Raw genomic sequence first — 27,115 nt, 5'->3', positions numbered from 1 at the left:
CCCTGGAACCTTCCCAGGGTGATTCATAATGCTACAGGTCAAAACCACGCTCTCCCCTTTGGAAACAGTGCCCAGAGAGGTTAATAAGCATGTCGGAGAGCGGCTCAGCAGTCCGAGGTTATAGAGCAGAGTGAGAGTCAGGATGAGAGCTATTTGCTGAAGCTGAAATAGGGGAGGGAAAAAGCACATGGGAAGATGCGTCACAGAGAAATACCAGGGAGATTCTATCTTTGTCCTGGAGTTGCTGGCAGGGCAGCTGATGAGATGCAGAAATAGGGAGGAAAATGGAATTAGAGAGAACTCTCACTGCCAGTAAAAGGGGAGGTTTTATAGTATAACCAAAAAAATAGCAACAAAGGGAGGCAGAGAGGGAGAGAAAGAAGAGGAAGGAGAGGAAGAGGTGGTTTGTTCCAGTTCATAACTCGACAATCTTTTCCCATTCCATTGTGACTTTCTCTACCCCACCCCATACATACATTTAACATTATGAAAAATGTATCTCTGCTGGATTTCTGCTGGAAGCCACACGTTTCAGGTTCTGGTCTGGGATGTATTCTTCACCTGCTACTATGAATCTTGGGCAAATCACTTTTTCCTCTCCTGGACCTCAGTTTTCTCATCTGTAGAATAAGAACAATTTTAGATTAGCTGACCTCTAAAATCTGTGCTAAAGTATTAAAATCCATGGTTCTTTCTAATGGTGGGATTTCAGGCACCAAGATATTGTGAGGGGCAAGAAAGCCCTTAAGTGTAGCTTTGTCCCCAGGGGCAGGGAGAGGAACACTTCCTCTTTCTCTGTCCTTGCAGGTGTCCTGACTGGGTTTTGGAAAATTTGTCTGCCCCCAGACTGGTTATTTGGCGTGATAACATTTAGAGTCAAAAGGCCCTTATCGATCATCCCTTACCCCCTTTTTACAGACAATGAAACTGAGTCCAGAGAGAGCACATTTTCTAGGGGATATTCACAATGGGTAAGAAAACTTAAATATTCAGAAATACACACAAAAAAAAAAAAAAAAAAAAAAGATCATCAGTTCAGATACAAGGAAACTGCCCGGTCCCATACAAGGAGACCCCAGCTCTTTCAACTTTTCTAGACTACTATTAAAGGGCAGCTGGATGTCTTAAATTGCATAGAGCGCATCTTCCTGAGATCAGATCTGGACTTACTGGCCATGAGATCTTGGGCAAGTCACTTTAACAACTCTGTTTGCCTCTATTTCCTTATCTGTAAAAAACTGGATAAGGAAATGGCAAACCACTCTGCTATCTTTGCCAAAAAAAAAAACCCAAACGGGGTCATAAAGAGTTGGACGTGACTGAAACAATTCAACAATAATATGATGTCAGGAGAAAATTATTTTATCCCCAAGCCAGAGGTATACACTTCATTCCCCTACACCACACACACACACACACACACACACACACACACACACACACATACACCATATGAATCATCTGAAGTCGCTTCCAACTCAGACACTCCATGATTCCAATTTAAAATGCTCCCTGAATATTTGTACCTAGAATGGCCCCAGTCCCTAATATAATACATTGCCCATTTATGAAACACCTACTGTTTGCAGAATTCCCTGGTAAGCGTTGAGGGAGACACAATCTTTTTCTTGTAACTTTAATTTCCTTTTCATTTTTTTAATCGACAAGCTCTTGTTTTCTCTCCCTCCCAGATCCCACAGAGATACAACATTTAACTAAAACATAGTGCTGCCCTTGTACATTCTAGTGAAATAATAAAATAAACACAGATAGCTATAATACAATTTCCTGGCTTTAGAGAAAGTGTTGTGGGATTTGCCTCTTACATGTGTCCACTGTGTGGCCCTGTAGGCAAGCCTCCTAAAGCTTTCTGAGAAAAGTGCTTTATAATCCTTAAAGTGCTGGAGAAATATGAATTATTATTATTTTTATTATTTTTTTGCTGAGAAAATTGGGGTTAAGTGACTCACACAGCTAGGAAGTGTTAAGTGTCTGAGGACAGATTTTAACTCAGGTCCTCTTGACTTCAGGGCTCTATCTACTACATCAACTGGCTGCCCCCATATGAATTATTATTAATAATAATTATTATTGTAGTTGTTATCATTATTATTACTGACTTAGGAGACTGGGAAAGATTTCCTTAAGGATACACTATTTGAACAGACTAATTTCTATCATCTCCAGCAGGTAGGTGGTACAGTGGATAGAGTTGGGAGAGCTTGGAGGCAGGAAGACCTGAATTCAAATCCAGCCTCAGATACTTGCTAGGATGAGTCACTTAAACTCTTCCTCAGTTTCCTTAATCATAGAATGGGGATAACAATAGCACCTCCCTCAGGAGGATCAAATAAGAGAATATTTTAGCTTAGCACAGTACCTGGTACATAGGAGGTACTTCATAAATGCTGGTTTCCTTCTTCTCATTATATTGGAAGAAATATTTCTAGCTGACATTTACATAGCGCTGTATAGCTTACAAAATGTTTTACAATGTGTTTGCCCCTCAATCCTGCACTCATCTTGGGTTTTGAAGTCAGTATTAATCAACAGTATGAGGTGGCAATCCAAGAAGTTAATGAAATGAAGTATACAGAAAACTAGAGGGGGGGTGTTTGTGTGTATGTTGTGTGTTGTGTGTATGTGCACATGTGCGTGCACATATCACACATACTCTGTGGTTCTATGCTGCTCTGTCAGGAGATCTAGTTTTGAGGATAGATTCTTCCAATTATAGTCACGTGGTCCTGGGAAAGTTAGTTTATCCATCTGAGCTTGTGTTTGTTCATCTGTAAAATGGGAATAATAATACTTCTCTGACTTCTTTATAGGGTTGCAATGAGATCATATACATGAAAATGTTATGTAAAGTAAAAAAAAAAAAAGGTTGGGGATGTTGTCATCTTATCCAAGGTTCCATAGAATGGGTGGCGACAGTAAGAGAAGTAAAAAGGAAAAGGAAAGAAAAGTGGCCAGAAGCCATCAAGGCCCATTTTGTTGTTTTTCAGTTATTCAGTCATGTCCAACTCTTTATGGCCCATGGATCATACCATGCCAGGACCTTCACTATCTCTTGAAGTTTATCCAGTTCATATTGTTTCATTGACACTGTCCATCTCATCCGCTGCCATCCCTCTTTCCTTTTTCCTTCAATCTTTCCCAGTATCAAGGTTTTTTCCATTGACCACCATCTTCTCACTATATGACCAAAGTATTTAAGCTTCAGCTTCAGTATTTGACCTTCCAGTACTTAATTTCTTTTAAGTACTGACTAATTTATTCTCCTTGCTGTCCAAGAGACTCTCAAAAGTCATTTCCAGCATCACAATTATAAAGCATCAATTCTGTAGCATTCAGCTTTCCTTATAGATCAACTCACAGCCATACATCACTACAAGTAAATTTAAAGCTTTGACTATGTAGACCTTTGCAGCAAAGTGATATCTCTGCTTTTTCCTGGGCTGACCAGATTTGCTAGTTTTCTTTCCAAAGAGCAAGCATCCTCTAACTTCATGGCTGTAGTTACTGTCTACAGCGATCTTTGAGCTCAAGAATATAAAATCTGACACTGCTCCATTTCTTCTCCCTCTATTTGCCAGGACATAATGAGACTAGTTGCCAAGACTGATTTTGTGGTTGTTGTTTAATATTAAGCTTTAAGCCAGTTTTTACACTCTCCTTTTTCACCCTCATCAAGAAGCTTCTAAATTTTTCTTCAGTTTCTACCATTAGAGCATCTTTATATCTGAGATTGTTGATATTTCTCCCAGCACTTAATTCTGGCTTTTTATCCATTCAGCCTGGCATTTCATATGACAATATGCAGTCTTATTATACTCCTTTTGCAATCTTAAATCAATTAGTTGTTCAATTTTGTGTTATAGCTATTACTTCTTGTCCATATATATATATGTTCCTTAGGAGACAAGTAACATGATCTGATTCTCTCATCTCCTTAAGAACTTATCTCATTTTCTTGTAATCCACACAAAAGTTAGTTTTTGAATTTTTTCAGTCATTTTTTTTATTCAGTCATTTCCAATTATGGGTGACTTCATGATGCAATTTGGAGTTTTCTTGGCAAAGATGCTAGGATGTTTTGCCATTTCCTTTTCCAGCTCATTTTACAAAGCAGGAAACTGAAGAAAATGGAATTAAATGACTTGCTCAGGTTCACACAGCTAGTAAATGTCTGAGGCTAGATTTGAACTCAAAATAATGAGTCCTGAGCCTGCATTCTATCCCACTGAACCACCTAGCTGCCAAAGGCTTTAATATAGTCAATGAAGTAGATGTTTTTCTGAAACTTCCTTGCTTTCTCCCTAATGCAACAAATGTCAGCAATTTGATCTCTAGTTCCTCTGCCTTTTCAAAAACCATCCTACTCTTCTAGTAATTCTTAGTTTATGGGTTGATAAAGCCTAGTTTGCAGAATCTTAATCATAACCTTCCTAGCATGTGAAGTGATTGCAATTGTTAGTCATTTGAACAGTCCTTAGCATTGTCCTCCTCAGTGACTGGGATATAAACTGATCTTTTTCAATCCAGTGACCACTGCTGGATTTCCCATATTTGCTGATATTGAATGCAGTCCTTTAATAGCATCATCTTTTAGAATTTTAAATAGTTCAACTGAAATTCCATCACCTCTACTGGCCTTATTGCTAATAATGCTTTCTAAAGCCTACTTCACTTTATTCTCTAGAACTTATGGCTCTAGATCAATAATCACACCATCATGGTTTTCCATGTTAAGATCTTGTTTGTATTTTGTATATTCTTTTATGTATTCTTGCTGCCTCTTCTTAATCTCTTCTACTTATGTTAAGTTTTTGTCTTTTTATCATGTCCATTTTTGCATGAAATGTCTCCTTAATAGCTCTAATTTCCTTTTCAATTAATTTATTTACTTAATATTTTCCCATTACACTCAAAACAATTTTTTTAACATTTGTTTTTAAGATTTCTAAGTTCTAAGTTCTAAATTCTCTCCCTTAGCTCCATCCACAATTATGAAACAACATGTGAAGTTTTACAAAACATTTCCATAAAGAAAATACAGATCTCCTACCCTAATGAGAATAAAAACCTCAAGAAAAATTAAGTTGAAAATAAAGAGAGAGAGAGAGAAAGAGAGAGTATTAAAGAATGCCTTGATTTTGATCATCTTTGATCCAGTCCTTCAGGGTAAATGTGGATGATAGTACTACTGAAAATAATGAAGTCATTTACAGCTTGTCATCCCAGAACATTGCTATTACTTTGTATACAGGATATTTCCCTTTGTTCACAGAAGACTTTCCAGGTTTTTTATTTCCTGAGAGTATCCTGCTCATCATTTCCAGAAAACAATATTTCATCAGAGAAACATGCTTCAAAAATATTTTTACAATTATTATTGCTAATTGTATTCCCCCCTATTTAGTCTCTTTCTTCTTTCACCCTGTCCCTCCTCAAAAGAGTTTGCTACTGACCACTCTCTACCCCAATATGCTTTCTCTTTTATCACTCTCTTCCCCTTCCTTATCCCATTCCTCTTATTTTCCTGCAGTGTAAAATCTATACCCTTATTGAGAATGTGTATTATTTCCTATTTGAGCCAAACAGGTTCACTTATTCACTCTCTACTCTCACTCTTCCCTTTCACTGTATGGCAGATAATTTGCACCATTCCACTTCTCCTTTTACCTTTTTCTCAGAATATTCCTCTCTCATCTCTTAATTTCATCATTTTTTACAAAAAGATATTATCCCTTCATATTCAACTGTTTACCCATACCCTCTATTTATATATACTCCTTCTGACTGTCATAATAATAAGAACATTCCAATGAGTTACAAGTACCAATCTCCCATGTAGGAATGTAAATAGATAAATCTTATTAAGTCTCTTATGATATCACTGATTACCTCCTTTTGCTTCTCCAGAATCCTGAACTTGAAATTTTTTCATTCAGCTCTGGTCTTTTCATCACAAATACTTGAAAATCCTCTGTTTTCATTGCATGACCACCTTTTCCTCTAAAGGATTATTCTCAGTTTTACTGGGTAGATGATTCTTGGTTGCAATCCTAGATCCATTTCTCTCCAGAATATCATATTCCAAGCCCTCCAGTTCTCTAATGTAGACGCTTCTAAATCTTGTGTTATCCTGATTGTGGCCCCAATATACTTGTATTGTTTCTTTTGGGGTGCTCACAGTATTTTCTCCTTGACCTGGAATTTGAAATTAATATTTTTCTAGGGATCTTTTGAATCTTTGGGATCTCTTTCAAGAGGTGATCAGTAGAATATCTCTAATTTCTTAAAGATATCTTTTTCTTTTAAAATAATAATGGCTTTTTGTTTTTCAAAATACATGCAAAGATAATTTTTAACATTCATCCTTGCAAAATCTTGTGTTCTGAATTTTTCTCCCCCCTCGCCTAGACAGCAAGTAATCCAATAAAGGTTACACATGTAACCTATTCTAAACATATTTCTACATATATCATGCTGCTCAAGAAAATCAGATCAAAAGGGGAAAAAAGAAAAACAAACAAGTAAATAACAAAAACAAAGATGAAAATACTATGTTGTGATCCACAATCGGTCTCCATAATCCTCTCTCTAAATGCAGATAGCTCTTTCCCTCACAAGTCTATTGGATTTGCCTTGAATCATTTCATTGTTGAAAAGAATCAAGTCCATCACAGCTGATCATCACATAATTTTTTTGTTGTTGTGTATAATGTTCTCTTTAGCATCAGTTCATATAAGCCTTTGCAGGCTTCTGAAATCAGGCTGCTCATCATTTTATATAGAATAATAATATTCCATTACATTTATATACCATAACTTATCAACCATTTCCCAACTGAAGGACATTCACTCAATTTCCAGTTCCATGCTACTACAAAAAGGGCTGCTACAAACATTTTGCATATATAGGTTCTTTCCCTTTTTTATGATCTCTTTAGGATACAGATCTAGTAGAGACACTGCTGGATCAAAGAATATGCATAGCCTAAAAGTCCTTTGGACATAGTTCCAAATTGCTCTCTAGAATGGTTAGATTAATTCACAACTCCACCAACAATGTAATGGTGTCTCAGTTTTCCCACATTTCCTCCAATATTTATCATTATCTTAGCCAATGTGAGAGGTGTGAAATGATTCTTCAGAGTTGTCTTAATTTGCATTAAAGAAACCTCTTTTTCAATAGTCCAAAAAGTCATCTGTACATATGGTCATCACCAGATGGTCAATATTGACATCAGGCTAATTATTATTTTTCAACTAGAGATGAAGTCAGTTAAAGAAGACCTGGAACCAACTGTTATCTGATCATGAACTTCTTTTTGCAAAATTCAGATTTAAGTCAACGAAAATAGGGGAAATCATTATTAGATCGTATAAGTACGATCTAAATAATATCCCTTATTAACATGAAATGGAAGTGATCAATAGTTTTAAAAGATTAGATTTGGTAGGTAAGAATACCTAAAGAACTAGGGACAGAGGTTTGTGATATTATGCAGGAAGCAACAACAAAAACTTCAGGGTTTATAGCCAGGAGTATTATTATCCAACTAAAATTCTATTCCCCTTCAGGGCAGTGATTCGATCCTTAATGTCTTCTCACCAGGCGTATTACATATCCCTTTCCAAAGCTGCAGAGCCTGAGACAATACTGAGATAGGAGGGCTATTTGACTCTAGGAAGCTTGTTTTCTTGGCTTTCTCCTGTCTCTTGTGACAAAGATCAGGACCCTTAGATGCTCCACATATGGCAACTTGTAGAATCACTTCCCTGACAACCCTTAGGTCCCAGACCGTCGATGCTACTTATTTTTATGACCTTGTGCAAATCACTTGTCAGCAATTTCTTCCACTGAAAAATGAAGGGTTTGGTTTAGACCATCTGTAAAGCTCCTTCTGGCTCTAAGTGCTATGATCCATCACTCCTTTCCCTTTCCTCCCCTGTCCCAATTCATACATTTTCCTAACCCTCTGCTTGTAAGGCCTTTCTGGGAGAAGAAAGCAGCAGAGCTCCAGGTAAGCTGGAAGTAATAACCAATAGGAAGCATATCCTCCAGATGCTCCCAGCTGGACACCTTGACCCTTCGCCAGGTTTAAAATATATCCCCTCACACACCACAAGGCGTCAAATCAATATACAGATCCCTGCCCCAGTAGCCCAGAGATGAAAGATGATGGTCTCTTTCTCAGTAGCTGGTTCAACAGGCCAAGGAAATAAATATTCTTCGGCACAGTATGTCAGCATCATCTCTGCTCATAATTTAGTGGGCCAGGGCCCCAGTATCTCCATGGCAACCCCATCCAAATAAATAAGGTTGTCTCATTATTTACCCTCCCTGAGTTGAACTGAGCACTGCATTTGGAGCAGAAGGCCTTGGATTCCAGTCTCTGCAATCTGGCCTAGGTAGGACACATAAGCAGCAGTACTGGGATTTTCAAAGCCAAATCCTCTGATTTCTAATCTATCATGTTTACCTCTCTGTCACAATATCTTTCAGAACCTTACTGGCAGTTTTAAGTTAGCTCTCTAATTAGCCATTCTGGACATAAAAAGCCCTCAAAACAAACTTTTAAAAACCTATTCAGTTGTGTGGAAGAATGAAATATAAATCTCCAAATGAGAAAAGGTCTTTGACTCTCTGGGGAGAGACCCTGGAATGTCTTGAAGTCCTGTTAATTCTGGGGGAGGGAGTAGAGCAGAATAATTTCTACTAAGAGCTAATAATTGCTAATATTTCAATTATGTCCAACTCTTGGTGACCCACTTGGGGTTTTTTTGGCAAAGATTCCAGAGTGGTTTGACATTTTCTTCTCCCCTCATTTTAAAGATGCAGAAATTGAGGTAAACAAAATTAAGTGATTTGTCCAGGATCATGCAACTAATTAATGTCTGAGATTAGATTTGAATTCAGTTTTTCCCCACTCCAGGCTCAGCGCTCTATCGAATGCATCACCTAACTGCCTCCATATTAGCATATTATTTATGCTTTACAGTGTTCTTTTTAACTTTCTTATTATTTTCTTTTTCTGCTTATTGTTAAATATACATTTCTTTATGAATCATGGTTTTTCTTTTTCTTGATGTTAAATATTTTCCATATACTTTTTAATCTGGTTCATGACACTTGGGAGTGTCATGGAAGCCTTATATTTGATACCTATGTTCTAAGGTTTTTTTTTTAAAAAAAGGAATAAGGAGATGACCATAACCCTCTAATCATAGTATCAGTCCTGGTGATTCTGTGTCTATGTGTATTTTCTTCTTGGATGAGCTCCTGTTGACAAACACTTCAAGTCATTGCAACAACAATAATCCTTCATGTTTCTAATAGGATTTGTACTTTTCAAGACCCTTTCTCATCCATTATCTACACAGTTCCTTATACATAGCAACTCTGGAAGCTGGCTGGATAGAGACTATTCCTTCCAATTTAATAAAGAAGCTTAGGCTCATGAATTCAGGATTCAAAGTCATGAATCAAATCTAGCAGCAGAACTAGATCTGGAAACCACATTCTCTGATTTCACATCCAAGAGGACACTGAAGCACTAGAGAGAGAAAGATAGTAAGAATTGGGGTGGAAAAGGGGGAGAGGATAAAGTAATAGGGAAGGAAAAGACTGGGTGACTTGTTAGTGACATTGTAGAGAGGACCCCGGATCACATGCTTCTAAAGTCCCTTCTGGTTCTGAGATTTTCTGTAAGGTTGTAATGATAACTCACATTTTTATGCATCTCTCTGTGTGTATATGTAAATGTGCATAGATATAGATATATCTATATATATCAAATGTTGCCCCATTTTGTAGATGAGGAGAAATGAGGATCAGAGAGGTTCCACAACCTGTCCAGGGGCCAAAATTAGTAAATATCATAGACAGATTTCTTCTGATTTAAAGTCCAGTGCTCTTACAATGGACTTAATACTAGTTAAATCTGACCTGCTTGCTGTGAAGCTTCATCTCTCTGGTCTTGGCTTTTCCTGACTATAAGAGTTCAGAACAATGACCATGGGTGATGTTGTGGGGAAGGACTCGAGACCCCGTGAGTGTCCAAGTACTGGCACCTAAAATGCTCCCCCAAAACATCCTTCCTTCTTTGGAAATTCAACTTTAATTTTTTTTGCACCGAACTCTCTCTCCTCTTCCCATCCATTGAGAAGGCAAGAAAAACAAAATAAAAAGGAAAATAAAACTTATTGCCAATATGTAAAGTCATGCAAAACAAATCCCCATATTAATCATGTTTTAAAAAGAAAAAGAAAGAAAAGAAAATATGCTTAAGTTTCTATTTCATAGTCTATCAGTTCTCTATTGAGGGGTAGATATAATGTTTCATCATAAGTTCTTTGGAATTGTGGTTGGTCATTGGGTTGATCAGAGTTCCTAAGTATTTCAAAGTTGTTTATTTTTACAATATTGTTATTATTTTATAAATTGTTTTCTTGATTCTGGTCATTTCACTTTGCCTCAGTTTATATAAGTCTTCCCAGGTTTTTCTGAAACTATTCCCTTCATCCTTTCTTATAGCATAACAGTATTCCATCACATTCAAACTTATTTAGTCATGTACTAATTGATGGGGTTCCCCTTAGTTTCCAATTCTTTATCATCACCACCACCACAAAAAAGTTGCTATAAATATGTCCAAAACTTATAGTTGTTTTTCTCTTTCTTTGATCTCTTTAGGGTATAACTCTAGCTATTCCTGGGTTGAAGGGGCTAGAATTCCAGAGTAATAGGACTAAGATCACAGCTTCACAAACAGGGCATTAGTGAACCTGTTTTCTCACTGCTCCTCCAGCATTTATCATTTTCATTTTCTTGTCATTATCTCATTTCAGAAATGAGAAAAGTAAGTGGGGCAATTTACTCAGTCTCACTTCTTAGGAAGAGGTAGAGAGACTGGAATAGAATTCAGTTCTGAAAGTGGTTGGCTCTGACTTGGTCATTAAGTAGCTAACCATGCATATCAAATTTTTTAAGAATTTAGTATTCTCAACTGTAAAATGAGGACATTACATTAAATGATCACTGAGATCCCATTTAGTTCTGACATTCTCCAGTTTCCCTAATGTACTAAACTTACTTCCATTTCTGACATTTTGTTTTAAGATTCTCTCACTCTCTAAAATTTTGTTCTAAGTCCCTTCCCACGCTAACATTTTAGATTTCAAGTTCTAAGATTCCTTCACTCTTTAAAATTTTGTGTTTTAAGTCCCTTCCCATACTAACATTCTAGATCTATGAAGTAAGATTCCTCCACACTCTAAAATTTTGGGTTCTAAATCCCTTCCCACACTAACATTCTAGATTTTAGGTTCCAAGATCTCTAACAATATATTAAGATGAATCTTCCATCTCTGACGTTCTATGTTCTTGGTCCCAAAAGCCCTTCCACATCTTGCAGTTCTAGGATTTATAACAAACGGGGAGGATATGAGAATTTGAGAGGATTAAGACTTAAGGGAAGGGGAAAGATAAAACACACCCTTATTCTACAGGCATCTCACAACCCAACTGGGACCTGATCATCCTTCCCCCCCCACACTAATTTCCCAAAGTGCCCCTCTCCCCAAACACTTTTCCAGAGGAGAGAAGACAATTTGTAGCATGAGAGACTTATCCTATGGCACAGTCAGAGAACAGGCCAATTTATGAAGTACCCAGCATATTGTTGGTGTTTATTGGAAGGCACTGAACTAGAGAGAAAACAAGGATATAAATTTCCTTGGATCCTGCAAGAGCACTTCTCAAAAATCCCAGTTCAGCCCCTAGCTATTGGGCTACTGGCAACAAATTTAGGGGCTTCTAGTCCATGAGAATATTTGCTTGGTAGAGTCAATTATTCTTCTCAAGATTTTATCATTCATGATTTATCATTTTGGGTTAAACATTATCCTTCCTATAACCCCATAACAAAATACTAATTTCCCTGGAGAAGGGAGCACAGTCAGTCCCCACCAGTTCTGCAGGAAGGAGTTTCTCATGAACTGATACAATATTAGATGTGGACTGAAATGTAACCCTTCTTTTATAGATATGGAAACTGAGGCTCACAGAGGTCATTTGCTGAAGGTTACACAAGTTAGTGATATAGGGGGAATAGAGCTCTTTCCTTTAGAGGATAAATATTTAGGGCCAGAAAGACCTTCTTGGCACCCCATCGCTCAGGCCATGTGGTCTCCAAATCCTTCCTAATGCTTTTACTGGGAAGTCTTGGGTAGGGTCCAGCCAGAGCCCCTGCTTGAAATTTGTTTTCTCTAGGCTATATTTGCATCAGGGAGCACCAACAATATGTTGGGCGTTTTAGGAACCATGGAATCAGCCTACTCCTTGGCTGGGCCCATGGCCAATTGGCTCCGAGTCACAGACTCTGCCTTCTTTCTTTCAACAAGGCTGCGTGGGCACTTTGGGAAACTAGGAAGGGACTCAGGTCTCATCTGAGTAATGAGAAGACCAAAAGACAGAGGCTGTATTTTCTCCAATCAGACTTCGGTATCTAAAAGAAGGGACAATAGCTGCCATTTATACGGTTCCCTTTGGGCTCTCTTCCCATCCCATTATCATCTAATCTACTCAAAACTATTTATTAAATGTCTATTAGGTACAAACTAAGACAGATAGCACAATGAATAGAATACTGGGCTTGGAAATAAAAAGGCTCAACTTTATGAATTCCAATCTGATTTCAGGCACTTACTAGCGGTATAACCCTAGGCAAGTCACATAACCCTGTTTGTCTCAGTAAAATGGGCTGGAGAAGGAAATGGCAAACCGGTCCATCATCTCTGCCAAGAAAACCTCAAATGGAGTCATAGAGAATCAGACATTACTAAAAAATGGCTTAACTTTTAGGTATAAATTACTGTCTCCAATATTGGATACAATGATAAAAAGGACACTATCCGGCCCTTCAAGGAACTAACAATTTAATATAGAGTGAGAGGACATATATATATTCAGATACATATATATTCAGACATATCTATACAGACATTTATACATTTAAATGTGTGAAATATATATATGAACAGTATGATACATATGATAAACATGGCCTAATGAATAGATGGTTTAAATCCCCCTTCTGAGGGGCATTTATTGGCTTTATAATCTTGGACAAGTTCCCTTTCCTTCCAATGCCTCAGACAATCCTCTAAGACCGTAATATGCAGACCAAATGGTTGTAGATCTGTATTCATGGGGAGGGAGGTCTTCCTTAGGGAGCTCCATATAGCCATAAAATCATAGATTCAAGAAATGAAAGATACATAGTATCGTGCAATAAGGATCATAGAGTCGTAGATTTAGAAAGAAACTTAGAGATCCTGGGATCCAACCCCCTCACTTTACAGATAAGGAAATTCATCGTGGACCAGTCTCAGAAGAGGTCCTGACTTGCTGAATCTTACCCAGGGAGGAAGTGGTATAGTCTGGATTTGAACCAAGGTTTTCTAACTCCACAACCAGTGATTTTTCCAACTCACCACTTTTCCTTCTACTTAGTGGCTCATTGGATGTAGGGAGGGAGGAAGAGGCAAGATTCAAAAATAATTCTCTGGGTCATTGGGAGGGTCTTAGGATTATAGGTGCATAGAGTGATGGAATTAGGACTGATAAGGGATGGATCTTGGAGTCTCTCTAGTCTAACCTCATTACAGATGACAGAATGGAAAGTTGCAAAGAGTCATATAGGTGGTAAATATTAAAAGCAAGAGTCCTCCAACTCCAAGTTCAGCATTCTATCTACTATGTCATTCTGTCTCTTTCCCCTTATTTAGAGGAAGGGAAAGAAAAAGGGCCAGGTTTGGAGGGACAGGTGATGAGTTTAGTTTTGGATGTGTTGAGTTACTAGAACATCCAGATGGAGGTGACTTTTGCACTTGGAGATAGTGGAGGGGCTCCCTGAGATCTAGGGCAAAATTTGTCCTGTAGACCAAAAGCTGTGTCAGAAGTTGTCACCTCTTCGGACCTTAAGGGGTCTTTCACAACAGGTCTTGGTCTTTTCAGACTTAGAGTTCCCCCAATTCTCCTGTTCTCTTCCCTCTCATATTACTCAAACTCTTTTAAAATCCCTATGATTATTTAGGAATCTCTTCACTAACCACACCCTAAAACTGAGAGAAACTGCCCTAGAAAGGGAAAGGGGTTGGTGAAGATCATGGAGAAGAAGCATTTTTCAACACATCATAAATCTCAGACAAGTTTTGGCAAGTGGCCAAGTGACTGGGAAGCAGTCCTGGACTCTGAACAAGGAGATGGCAAATTCTCTTTTTACTTTCCCCAAATGCCAATACCAAGGCTATATTTAGAGACTTGGGAAGGGAAGATAGAAGAGAGAGAAAGAGAAAGAGACTGAGAGACAGAGACAGAGATATAAAGACAGAGACAGAGAGAAAGTGGGGGAGGCTGAAACTCAGACGTACAAAAAGAGACACCCATAGAGGAAGACACAGAAAAACTGGGCTTGGTTTGCTCTATTTTAGAGCTCAGGTTAAAGTCTCTGTCTTTTAGAAGCAGTTAGGTGGTGCAGTGATAGGATTCTGAGCTTATAATCAGAAAAACTGAGTTCAAAAATGGCCTCAGATACTTACTAGTTTTGTGACCCCTAATTCCTGCCTGCTTCAGTTTCTTCAGCTGTAAAATGGGGATTATAATAGTACCTACCTTCCAGGGTTTTGTGAAAATCAAATGGGGTAATATTTATAAAACTCAGATATATCATTTTTTCAGTCATGTCTGACTCGTCATGATTCCATTTGAGTTTTCTTGGCAAAGAGACTAGAGGGATTTGCCATTCCCTTCTCCAGGATAAGGAAACTGAGACAGGTTGGGCAAAGTGACTTGCCCAATCACACACTATTAAATCTGAGTCCAGATTTGAACTCAGAAAGATGAATTTTCCCAATTACAGACCTGGTGTTTTATCCACTGTGCCATCTAGCATCCAAAGCGGTTATAGCTGCTTAAGGATTATTTTTTTCTCTTCCCCTTCATATCAAGGTCAGAACTCCTCAGTCTGTGTAGTTATGGTCACAGTTAAGGTTTATTCTTTAATACTAGGTCTGGACTCGGCTCAGTCTGATATCAGGGCAAAGGCTCAGTCTGGAACCATAGTTAGGATTGCCTGTCATCAAGATTACAAAGTAATGTCAAGATCAGAAATCAATCTCTCACCAAGGTCAAGGTTCAGCCAAGTGACTGAGAAAGATTTATCATGTTTGGTTTTTTTTTTTTTAATCCAGCAAACACTTGGTGACTGCTTTACATTTTCAGATTTCAGATTTTCTTTCTCTGGGTCTCCCCTTTTTTCTCTGACATTCTACATGGACATCTATCTGCATCCATGCTATACCCCTAGGGAAACTAAAAACTCTTTGGTGATGTGAGAGGCAGTACAGTATAATGGTGAGAACTCAGAAGCTGAAACTAGAGAGCCCTCCTACTTGATAATCTTGCCTGGTTCAGTCAAAGCCCACTAGCCAGGTGATTTGGGGCAAATTTTTGTTCTTTAGTCCTCAGTTCTCTCTCTGTGAAAGAAGAGGGAGATGTTCTCATTCACAGCCATTTCTCAATCACCTACTGAAAGCAAAACTCTGGGCTTGATGCTGAAGGTGACAAGAAGTTTTCAGAAATTAAGGTCCTTGCCTAAGACCCAGATACAAAATCGAATTAAATTGTGTAGTCAACTCTATATTTGGCACTAAAGGGATATAAAAAAGTTGGAAAAGATATGGTTTCTGTCTTTTGGACTTGTCAGCGGAAATGAGAAAAGAGACAAATTCAAAACACCATATCAACAAATGTGAAAGATATATAACTGGCTAGGTAATTTCAAGGAATGGAAGGATGACTTTGTGGATAAGGATTAAATTGGGAAAATTTCTTGGAGAAAGTGACTTTAGACTGCACCTTGAGGAAAAGGGGGCAGCTAGGTGATGTTCAGTGATACAGTGGATAAAGACCTGAGTTCAAATCCAGCCTTTGGTACTTACTAGCTGTGTGACCCTGGGCAAATCACCTAATCTCATTTCCTTCCCCTCTCCCCCAAAAAAAGAATAGGTAAGAGATGGCTTGGAGGAAAGAAGGCAGGTACCACTCCACATCACAACTTTCCCCATCGAGGTTTAGATATATCTCGGGATTGGCCTAAGAATTTAATTGGGAATTTTTAGGGAGATTTGCAGAAGTTGCAGACAACGTTCAAAGGCCAGCACATGACACAGAAAATGTTTAGAAACTCAGAAATGAATAAAATGTGTATAGTTATTGTGTTAAAACATTATGTATATTCTATCTTTTAATAACATAATAATTCAGACTTATCTGCTATGAAGGGAAGGCCAAATAATCTTACACAGATTTTCCAGATCGTGGGAGCACCATATCCCTAACCCCTGCAATGTGGAAGGGATAACTATATAAGATTTGGAAAAGGCCACAGAGATTACATATTCTATACACACCCTCAACTTCAGTGTAGATAAAATGAAATTGAGGTCCAGGGAAACAGAATGATTCAAAACTCAGAGGCTAGAAATGAGCTTATGGGTTGCAGGAGACAAGACCAGTCTGTCTAGAGTAGAATATTCTTGTAGAGAAATTGTGGAAGCTAAAGAGAGAGAGAGAGCTTGGTTTAGGTCAAACTGAAGAAGAAATTGAATACCAAAATGAGGAGCTTGTATCTACTGGACTAGGAAATAGGGAGCCACTAGGGGAATGATATGAAAGTAATAACAATGATAATAGCAGCAACAATTATTTCATTGCATCTCATGGAATGTTAGAGTTAGGAGGGACCATCTGGAGAGAAACCTGTGGCTACATAAATTAAGAGAAATTGTCCAAAGCCACAGTTAATAAGTAGTGGAACTCATATTCAGGCCCAGGACTTCAATTTGACAATTCCAATTATCTTGCTCCTCATTTTGGACTGGACCTGCGATGCAAGAAACTCCCAATGAAGAAGATACTCTCTCTGCCAAAATAGATCAGCGATCAACTGATCCATAATTGAGAAAAATTGTCCTGGGAGCATTGAAAGGTCCCTTAGCTATTAAGTGGCAGTGGTTCCACTCCAGCACAGTCCCTGTTTTTATAAGTCTCCTATTTCAGAAACACTGTGGCATTCGTGAGCTCCATTGTTCTCCAAGGCTGCACTAAAAGATAGTTAATCACAAATCCCCCCGGACCAGAATAAGATTCCCATCCAGATCTTCACTCAAGAGTTCAGAAATATTTTCTAAAGTATGTGGCACTAAAGTTGACCCCCTTTGAAGGAAAAGTTGAAACTCCCCTAGTCCTTATTTTCCCCTTTCTTTAGTCCCTTCTCAATAGAGCCTTTTAATGGAATGGACTGAGTTTCCTAACATTGGAGGTCTTCAAGCAAAAACCAGTATTAATCCTTGTAAATGATCCCCCTGTGAGGTCCTTTCCAGGTTGAAGATTCTGTGATTTTCCCAGACCACCTACCTGGGGAAAGCAGAGGGCCCACCAGGGCTGCCTCTTCAGGGAATTAGCCTCTCTTCCTCCCCCTCCTCAGCCAGGCTTCCCTGAAGAAAGGCAGAGGAGACCCTGAATTCACTCCTTCCCCAGAATCCTCTATGATTTCTCCCCGAAAAAGCAAAAAAATCTCCTTATTTGGCTGAACTGAGCCAGCCAGGTCCCTGCAGCAGTGAAGGTTCTGATTTAACCCTTAGTTTATAAATAAAACAAGCGATCACAGGAGGGGGCTTAAACACCATCAGGCAGCAATGTAAACAGAGCTCAAAGCCATTCTCTGGGCAGGAGGCAGAGACTCTGGGGAGGGTCCAGGAGAAGCCAGGAGGAACTGGACAACTTCAGGCCCAGCTGCTGCAGGGATTTAGACCCAGGGGGTGGGGTGCTGGGAGATGGAAGCCCTGGTGTTTATTTGAATGACACCCAGGCTGTCTGGGAACATGGCCCTGGATTCTTCTCAGCTGAGGCTGTCATTCCATCTGACAAGGTCTGCGCTGTGAACCCCCCAGCCTTAGGCATGGCTCCCCCATTGTGGACTCCCTTGACCAAAGGAATGAAGAATCTCTCCCAGAATCTTAGAATTGGAACTCAGAGCATCTGACCTTAAATCTTACCTGAACAAAAATCCTCTCTGGAGACATTGAGAGGTGTCCCTTACAAATGTTCCCAGCATCTAAGCCCAAAGCCTGTAGTGGCTACTTAATAAATACTTCTTAAATTGAATTATATTGAAAATTGATCTGACTCCTCTCCCCACTGCCCCTCTGAGACCAAGCAGAATAATCCTAATCCTTCTTCCTCCTCACCCCCTTTCAGGTACAAGAATAGCCTTATCGGTTCTCTCTTAGCTTATCAAGGATAAACATTTTTAGTTCCTCCAAGTTATCCTTATATGGCAGGGTTTTCGGTCCCCTTCTCACCCTGAACTTGTTTCTCTGGACCGATTCCAGTTTGTCAATGTCTCTCCTTAAACATGGCACCCAGAAATGAACATCATATTCCACATGGCCCACAGAGTGCAACAGAACGGTCATCGCCCTGAGTTGTGGTCTCATTTCAGCCCCCCAAAATTATCTGACTTCAGACAAGTCACTATCTCTCTGAGTCACAGTTGCTGATTTGTGAAATATGTGTAGTGGGAGTTTGGGACAAGGCTAGGGAGAGAATTTAAATTTTAAATTGTGTCATCATTTGGTATGGATATTATATCAGTTAATATCAGAGATATTCTTATTCTGTTTGGCCCCAGAGGGCAGAATCAATAGTTGATATAATATTTATATAAGTTCACAAAGATTTTTTACAACTATGATCTCATTTGATTCTCACAACAATCCTGGGGAAAGGGAAGGTGCTATTATTATTATTCCCATTTTGCAGATGAGGAAAGTGAGGGAAGCAAAGACTCCTGTAATTTGCTCAGGGTCACACAAGGAGAAAGTGTGATTTCAGATCTTCCTAAATTCTAGTCTATTACTTTTCTCACTGAGCCACTTGGCAACAAAATGGAAGTTAAAAGGAGGTAACCCTCAGAACTGTCCAACAATGGAATGGGCTGATTTATGAGAGATTGGATTCCTGTGATGCTATGGAAAAGACTGCTTTGAAGATTGTAATAGATGCTCTAGAGGTGTCCTCAGAGCATTTTATGATTCTAAAGAAAAGGATTGAACAGAGTGAGATGGGATTAATCAGGAGAAAGATAGTAGTAACACATTTATCTGGTATTTTAAGATTTATTCCCAACAAATGAGAGAAGTAATTATCCCTATTTTATAGAAAGGTAAACTGATGCTGAGAGGAATGATATACATGCTCACAGTCACATGGCTAGTAAGCTTTGGAAGCAGGAAAAAAGGAGTTTTGAGCCAAGTTGTCCCATTTGCTTCCCACCAGCAGCAGGAAGCTAGGCTATGTAATTGTGGAAAAGGCTCATGTTTTGGAGTCTGGCTGTGGGTTCAGACACCCACTCTGCCATTTACTAGTCACATGACATTGGGTAAGTCCCTTGGGCCTCAGTTTCCTCACCTGTAAAATCATGACATTTAATTAGATAAAAACAACTGGCATTCATATAGGATTTTAAGGTCAGCAAAGAGCTTTTTATAAACATTATCTTATTTGATTTTCATAACATCCCATAAAGGCAGGTGCTATTGTCTTCATTTCACAGATGTAAAAATTGAGAGAAATTAAGTTCAGAGGTCGTATTTGAATATAGGTTTTACCTATTCAACATGTAAAGGACTGCTTGCCATCTAGGGGAGGGAGTGGAGGGAGGGAGGGGAAAAATCGGAACAGAAATGAATGCAAGGGATAATGCTGTAAAAAAAAATTACCCTGGCATGGGTTCTATCAATAAAAAGTTATTTTTTAAAAATCAAAAAAAAATGAATATAGGTTTTACTGATTTCAAACCCTGCCCTCTTTTCCTTGCACCACACTGAATTTCCTACAATTTTTAAGGAACTCTTATTATCCTGTATATCCTACCTCGGCTGGTTGCCTACTAACATCCATAACTGGACTATTTTTTCATTGAACTAGGAATCATTAGGCTTGGATTTTAGTCTTACTTCCACCAATGATTCTTTGGATAACCTTGAACTTCCATTTTCTGGAGCCTCAGTGTCTTCCTCCATTAAAAAGAAAAGGAACAGTTGGATATGATGTTTTGGGGGAGAGAGGAAGAATTGAGTCAATCAGGGTTGAGTTGACCAGGATCATCACACAACTAGCAAGTGTTTGAGACCAAATTTGAAATCATTTTCCCTCTCTACAAAATAGGACTAATAATTACTTCTCTCATTTGTTGGGAATAAATCTTAAAATACCAGATAAATGTGCTATTATCTTTTTATTATTTTATTAAAGTTTTTATTTTCAAAACATATGCATGGGTAATTTTTCAACATTGACCTTTGCAAAACCTTGTGCTCCAAATTTTCTCCTCCTTCCTCCCACCTCCTCCCCCAGACGGCAAGTAGTTCTGTACATATTATACATGTTAAAATATATGTTAAATCCTAAGCATATTTATAATGTGCTACTATTATCTTTCCCAGGAATAATCCCATCCCATTCTATTCAGTCCTTTGCATAAAATGCTCTGAGCATCTATTACAATCTTCAAACCTCCTAACTTCCGGGTTCAGTGCTGTATCCACTGTGCCACTGGTGCTTTTTAATGGTACTTCCAGCTGAACAAAGCCAGTGGAGAGGGGGAGCAAAGTTTAAGCCAGGAAAGGGGTTCTACGGGTTGAGGGAGAAGGCAACTTTATGAGAAGGGAAACACAGTAATTGAGATCTTAAGTTGTGCTATATAATATAGAGGCTAGAGGAGAATTGAGAGGCCAGAGGAGTACTAAAGAAGGAGCATCCCTCACAAAAAAATCGACACTTTGGGACAAAGCCCCGTTAGCCACGTACTAGGTCCAGGATATCTGCACCGCGGGCTCATATTCCTCTCCATCTCATTGCTTTCTTTGCAGGTGCTGGTTGCCATCATGCCATCCTCCTCCCCTCAGGAATCCTCCCTTGTTGTCGGTCCCAACGCCACAACTCCAGCCAATAGCAGCCTGGAAGAGAGCCAGTTCTTCTACGCTTTCTCACTCCTGGACAAGGAGCTCCACGACAGCTTTCCCAGCCTGTGGGTGGCCCTGATGGCCGTCAATGGGACCATCTTCCTCGTGGGCGTGGCCCTCAACAGCCTGGCCCTCTACGTCTTCTGCTTCCGTACAAAGACTAAGACCACCTCCATCATCTACACCATCAACCTGGTGGTGACAGACCTGCTGGTGGGCCTGTCACTGCCCACGAGGTTCATCATCTACTATGGGGCTCAGAACTGTCTCAACTGCTCTCTGGTGCACGTCTTCAGCTACTTCGTCAACATGTACTGCTCCATTCTCTTTCTCACCTGCATCTGTGTGGACCGTTACCTGGCCATCGTCCAGCTGGAGGCCTCGAGGAAATGGAGGAACCCCAGCTGTACCAAAGGCATCTGCGTCTTCATCTGGGTCTTCGCCGTGGTGGTGACCTTCTCCGTCCTCACCGCGGCGGTGCAGGGAGGCTCCTGCTGCCGCCTCTTCGCCTTGACCGTCTTTGAGTACTTCCTGCCTCTGGTGGTCATCACCTTTTTCACAGGGAGGATCATGTGCGCTCTGTCCAAGCCCAACCTCATGCACCAGAGCCGCGAGCGGCGAATGCGCGCCGTCCAGTTACTCCTTTCGGTGCTCATCATCTTTCTGGTGTGCTTCACGCCGTTCCACGCGCGCCAGCTGGCCGTCTCCCTCCGTCCTCAAGCCGTGTCCAAAGAAGCGGGGCTGGTGGCTTACCACGTCACCATCACCCTCAGCAGCCTCAACAGCTGCATGGACCCCATCGTCTACTGCTTTGTGACCAACAGCTTCCAGGCCACCGTCCGGGGCCTCTTCCGCAGAAGCGAGCCGGAGCAGACCAGCGGGGAGGTCATCAGCATGCACAAGAGCTCCAAGGGCTCCCTCCACAACGCCATCGTCCCCTGCCCCCGCGCTCCCACCGACGGGCCCCGAGTGTAGCCGGGTCGTGGGAGAGACCGGACAACGCGCAAGGTGTCGCGGAAAAATCCTGGAATTGGAGTCGTGGACTTTGCTCTGCTCCTGACTCTCCGTGTGATCTTAGTCGAGTCTCCGCTCAGGTGGAGATGAAAAGTTTCCTCATCTATAAAATCAAGTCTTGACTCACGTGAGCTCTAAGCTCACATAAGAGCTCAGAAATATTCTTTCCAACTCCACTGGGACTCTGATGACATTCTAAGGATGGTTCCAGGTGGGCTTCCACCTCTATTCCGCCTCTGCCTCCGTGTGTGAACTCACACAAGTCCCTTAACTGTGTGTGCCTTCATTTTCTCGTCTACCAAATGGGGAAGATAATGTCTGACCTTCCTACCTCATGGGGGAGTAGAGAGGGTGAGAGCAGCCTGTGATGTGTATGTCATCAGATTTTTACAGACACATCTGGGCAAACGGACATCAGATTTAGTTACCTGATCCTCCCCTAAATAGTGTTTTCTGGTGACTGAGTGGTTAGTTAGCAATTATTTCTTTAGTTCTAGGCATTTCCCTAATTTTGGCTAATTTGGTATGTGGGTACAGTCTGCCCCCATAGGTCTTAGGCACAGGAAGGGGAGATTTGGGAGGGAAATGTGGGAGAAGAGGAGAGAAAGGAAAGGGGGAAGAATCAAAGTAAGAAAGGAGCAAACAAAAGATGCCTCAAATGGAGAGGGATAGAGGAGATACCATCCATGATCACCTCAGGATGAATATATACAGACGTCCCCTGAGCCTCACATTGGTCTAGGATCTGAAGCTTTTCAGAAACACTTTCCCATCTAGTCCATTGTCTGAGCTTTAAAACAGACTGGAAGGATTGCAGGAAAAGGTCTCTATCCTGATCTTACCCTGGAGCTGGGAACAAAGTGATTAATAAATGCACAATGATGTCAATTGTCCCCATTGTTTTTAGAGAAGGAAACTAACATGCAGAGAAGTGATTTGCTTAAGGATGGATTTGGCTCTCAATCAAGGGATCCTTTCACTAAACATCATCACCTCTCTTCATCTTAAGCATTAGCTTCCCACTGCTGATGGTAGCCCCACACCAGAGTCTCCTATGTGTGTCCCACCTGAATAAAAGGAGAGTAGACTTCTGAGGGAGTTCCAAGTAGGGTGTCCAATTAGAATTTCTGACTTACATGTTTGGTATACATAGAAACTTAGACTAAACAGGGACATTTTCCTGAACCTGAGGACCTCCAGCTGTACTGATGGAAAGCTCTTAGTCCAGAGATTAATCTAGAGCCTGCCCAAAGTGGATCAGAGACATCTCTTTGTGTTCAGGATAGGTAGAGGGTACTTTGAAAGTACCCTGCCTCCTTCAAGCAGTATTGCTTGAATTTCCATTCCCAGTCTGCCTCCGCAAATATAGCCTTTGAGTTGGAATATAGATAGGTCATGCCTTAGCTGCTAGCATGGAGGCAGTAGAGTAGATAGAATTCTGGACCTGGAGTCAGGAAAACCTGAATTCAAATCCTGCTTCAGATATTAGCCATGTGGCTCTTTGCAAGAGACATAACCTCTGTCTGCCTCTGTTTCCTCATCTGTAAAATGAAAATAATAATAGCACTGACCTCACAAAGTTGTAGTAAGGAAAAATATTAAAGCATTTTGCAAACCTTAAAGTACTATCTAAATATTAGTAATTTTTATTCTATGAGCTCTGCCTCCCCACCACCACCACCAAAAAAAAAAAAAAAAAAAAAAATCATGCTTCATTGATGAAGGGAAGAAGTGCTGAATCCCTCCCCTAAATTTGTCACAGTCCCATTGCTAAAAACCAATGGTTCTGTTTATTGAGAGCTAATTTTTGAACGTCCTAATAGCTCGTCCTTCTCTGAGGTCCTAAGAAATCATTCCAGAAATCCTACTCATTCAGTAACCTCTTTAGAAGTTCCTCCTAGGTCAGAAAGGAATTACCTGGTGTGGCGCATTGGAGAGAGCACCAGCTATGAAGTATAGAGGACCTGGATTCAAATCCAGGCTCTCCTAATTACTCTCAGCATATCATAAATTAGGACCCCAGTTTCCTCATGTGTAGAATGAGGGCACTGGACTAAGTTTCTTAAACTGTGGGTTGCAAACCCATATGGGGTCATGTAACTGAATGTAAAATTGTGACTTATAAATGTTTGATTTGTATACCTATTTTATATATCTGTATACCCAAGGTCTCAAGTGAAAAGGGGTTGGAAGTGGAAAAAATTGAAGAAGCCCTGGATTGGACAAAGTCTATGAGTCCTTGTTCTGAAGTCCTATAGTTCTGAGTTCTAAGCTAGTTGGTCCTTGACAAAATGGAGACACTGAAGAGTTCATATTTAGAAATATCCATATCCCCTCTTTAGTTCTTACTTCTCTAGTCTTGATATTTTCTTCCCACTCCCACTCCAGCATCAACATGCTCAGATGTTTTGTTTTTCTTCAGATGGGACAACCCACCTTCCAACTCAATGCTTTCCCAATGGCTGACCACCATGTTTGAATGCTCCTTCTCACCTTCATGCCCGGGCTTCCTTTAAGATTCCATTCACATCCCACCTTCTGCAAGAGGCCTTTCTCAGCTTTTGATTGCTCCCTCTTCCCCCGGCAATGCTTTCTCTCTGAGATTACCTTCCATTGCATTATATCCATCTTGTAAATATAAATTATATGTTTCCTTCCATTAGAATGGAAGTTCCTTGAAGGATTGGAAGGCTGCTTTGCCTTGATTCGTACCCATGGCCCTGAGCACAGTACCTGGTATATAGTAAAAACTTAACAAATGCTTGTTGATGGACTATCTAAAGACTTCAAGGCTAGTCCAGGAACTTAAATGTCTAAGAATCCTTTTTGACTTGAGATGCTCAGATCAGAATGTTCTCCCTGTATTTAAGCAGGAAGTTTTCTCAATAACATCCAGTTCCCACCAGAAGGATGACTACCTATTCTTCCTATGTGTAAAGCTGGTTCTACCTTTGAGCATTTTCTCCCTGTGCCTTGAGCTGATTCCTCCAACTCCAATTTGTAGGAGAAAAATGTTAAAGACGATAGAGGAAGAATTAGGGAAGTGACCCTGGCCAGCAGCTTAGTTCCCTGCCCTCTTATTGAGGGAAGCATTGCCCAAGCAGAGAAACTTCCTGGATATATTTCTTTAGGAAGTTCTGGGATATTTTTAGGTCCACCCCTAATCCTTAAAACGAGCTTCCAGGAGAATCCAGAGTAAGAGGTGGGAGACCTCCTGAACTGGAAAGATGCTACTATTTAGCTGAATGTTCCTGGCTCCCTGAAGCTCTAAGACCCAAATCCATAGGAATAAGGAATAATTGGCGATGTTGATGAAGATCTTCCAGGCTGTCCTGCTTCAGTATCACCGGGAGCATCCGCTTCTTGGTCTGTGACATAAGCCTGGGTAAAGATAGAGGTATTAGGTATGGGCTGGAAGATACAGCTTTTCGCCTGTGAAGGCTTTCTCTAGGGTGAGAGGTCAGGGACGCAAGCTTGCTGGTGTTCCAAGTCCTGAGCAAGGTCTTTCCCAATCTAGACCTAGTGTTCTCTCCTTACTGAAAATGTCTTAGATCTCTTGGTGTATGTATGTTGCATTTACTTATTTGTGTCCAGGTTGTACCCCTTGGGAGAACACGATATCCTCAGGCAGAGGTGATTTTGTTCCTGTTTTTGTATTCCCCAGTTCCCAGCACAGTCCCTCACCATACTTAGCATAGTAAGTCATGTTTGTTGAGTTGATTTGAACACTTATTTTACCAAAGTGGAAAGAGACGCCTAGAGAGAGGAAATGATTTTTAGGGGGTAACCCAGCAAGGACAGAATCGGAGTCTCCAGAGGCCCCGACTAGCCAGGGCTCTTTCCACTAGGCCAGAAGGTGACAAATATTTGCAAACCACCACCCTCCCCCCAATCCCCAAACTATTTTTTTTAGTAGAAGAAAATGTCATGTGTATTTATATCAGATGTAAACAATTCCTGTAATGAGACGTCCTGAATTAAAGCTGTTTATTCTGACTGAGTGGCCTCCACTTCTAGAGCTCTGGGCAGATCCACTGGACTAGGCTCAGCAGGCCCCGGGGAACAGTAGGTTGTTTCTGGAGTGTGACCAGGTCGCTGTGACCCAGGGAGGCCCCAGGTGGTGGGGAGAGCAGAGGGGAGGAGACCAGCCTACCTTGGACACCCTCCCAAATAGGTCTGGGCACACAGACATTCCCACACATCTGCTCATGGCCTGGGAATCATACTCTCAAATATACCTATATCTATCTATTTATAATTTATATATATATTTTTTATTTTATTTTATTTAATATATTTAAATTATATATATAATTTATAAATAAATAGATAGGGCTATAGATATAGGTACATGTATGTAAATATATGTATCTATATACAGACAGAGAGATACATATATAGAGACATATGTATCTATATGTGTATATATATATACACATACATATATACTTAAATGCTTTTAGAGATGTGCATAAGGTCAGACATAATCACACAAACATGTATGTATGTATGTATGTATCAATCACATGGAAAGACTAGAATATGTCATTTGGAAAAACTTTAGAATTTAGGATGCCAGAACTGGGAAAAGATTATAAATTTAGACTTGGAAGATCCAGTTCCCTCAGTTTACAGAAGGTCAATCTGAGATGATTTATTTGAAAGTCACAGAACCCTATCCCTCTGATCTCAAATCCAATGCTCTTTCTACAACGTCACAGTGAGTGCACTCATGCCTTAATATATGGAATGTCATATGAATGTCAGCTGAAAGGGACCTTAGAATATAGAATCCTAGATATGGGGGAGTCCTTCCTCTCACAGACTCATTCTCCCATATATCCAGATGCTTTGGCTCTGGATTTTCTCCCTATTGTCTCCCCTTCCTAGTATGATAAGTGGTCTCTTTCCATATTTGGAGACTCGTAGGATCTCAGAATTGTGCCTCAGATATTTCACATTTGCCAGGGCTCTGGCGTTACTATCCCCCAAAGTG

The 27,115-nt window shown here is 40.2% G+C and overlaps 1 protein-coding gene across 1 annotated transcript in view; it reads left to right on the top strand.

The window, feature by feature from the left end:
• The window catches only part of GPR20 (G protein-coupled receptor 20), a 44,215-nt gene extending 18,100 nt beyond the window's left edge, over positions 1 to 26,115 (top strand). Inside the window, exon 2 of the mRNA XM_051971160.1 lies at positions 21,013 to 26,115. Coding sequence (XP_051827120.1) covers positions 21,028 to 22,080 — 1,053 coding nt within the window. The 5' untranslated portion in view covers positions 21,013 to 21,027 and the 3' untranslated portion in view covers positions 22,081 to 26,115. The remainder of the gene's footprint in view (positions 1 to 21,012) is intronic.
• The last annotated feature ends 1,000 nt before the right edge of the window (positions 26,116 to 27,115 follow it).

This window comes from Antechinus flavipes, chromosome 1, assembly GCF_016432865.1.
Source record: "Antechinus flavipes isolate AdamAnt ecotype Samford, QLD, Australia chromosome 1, AdamAnt_v2, whole genome shotgun sequence".
Taxonomy (NCBI): domain Eukaryota; kingdom Metazoa; phylum Chordata; class Mammalia; order Dasyuromorphia; family Dasyuridae; genus Antechinus; species Antechinus flavipes.
This window is presented reverse-complemented; position numbering and strand designations above follow the sequence as displayed.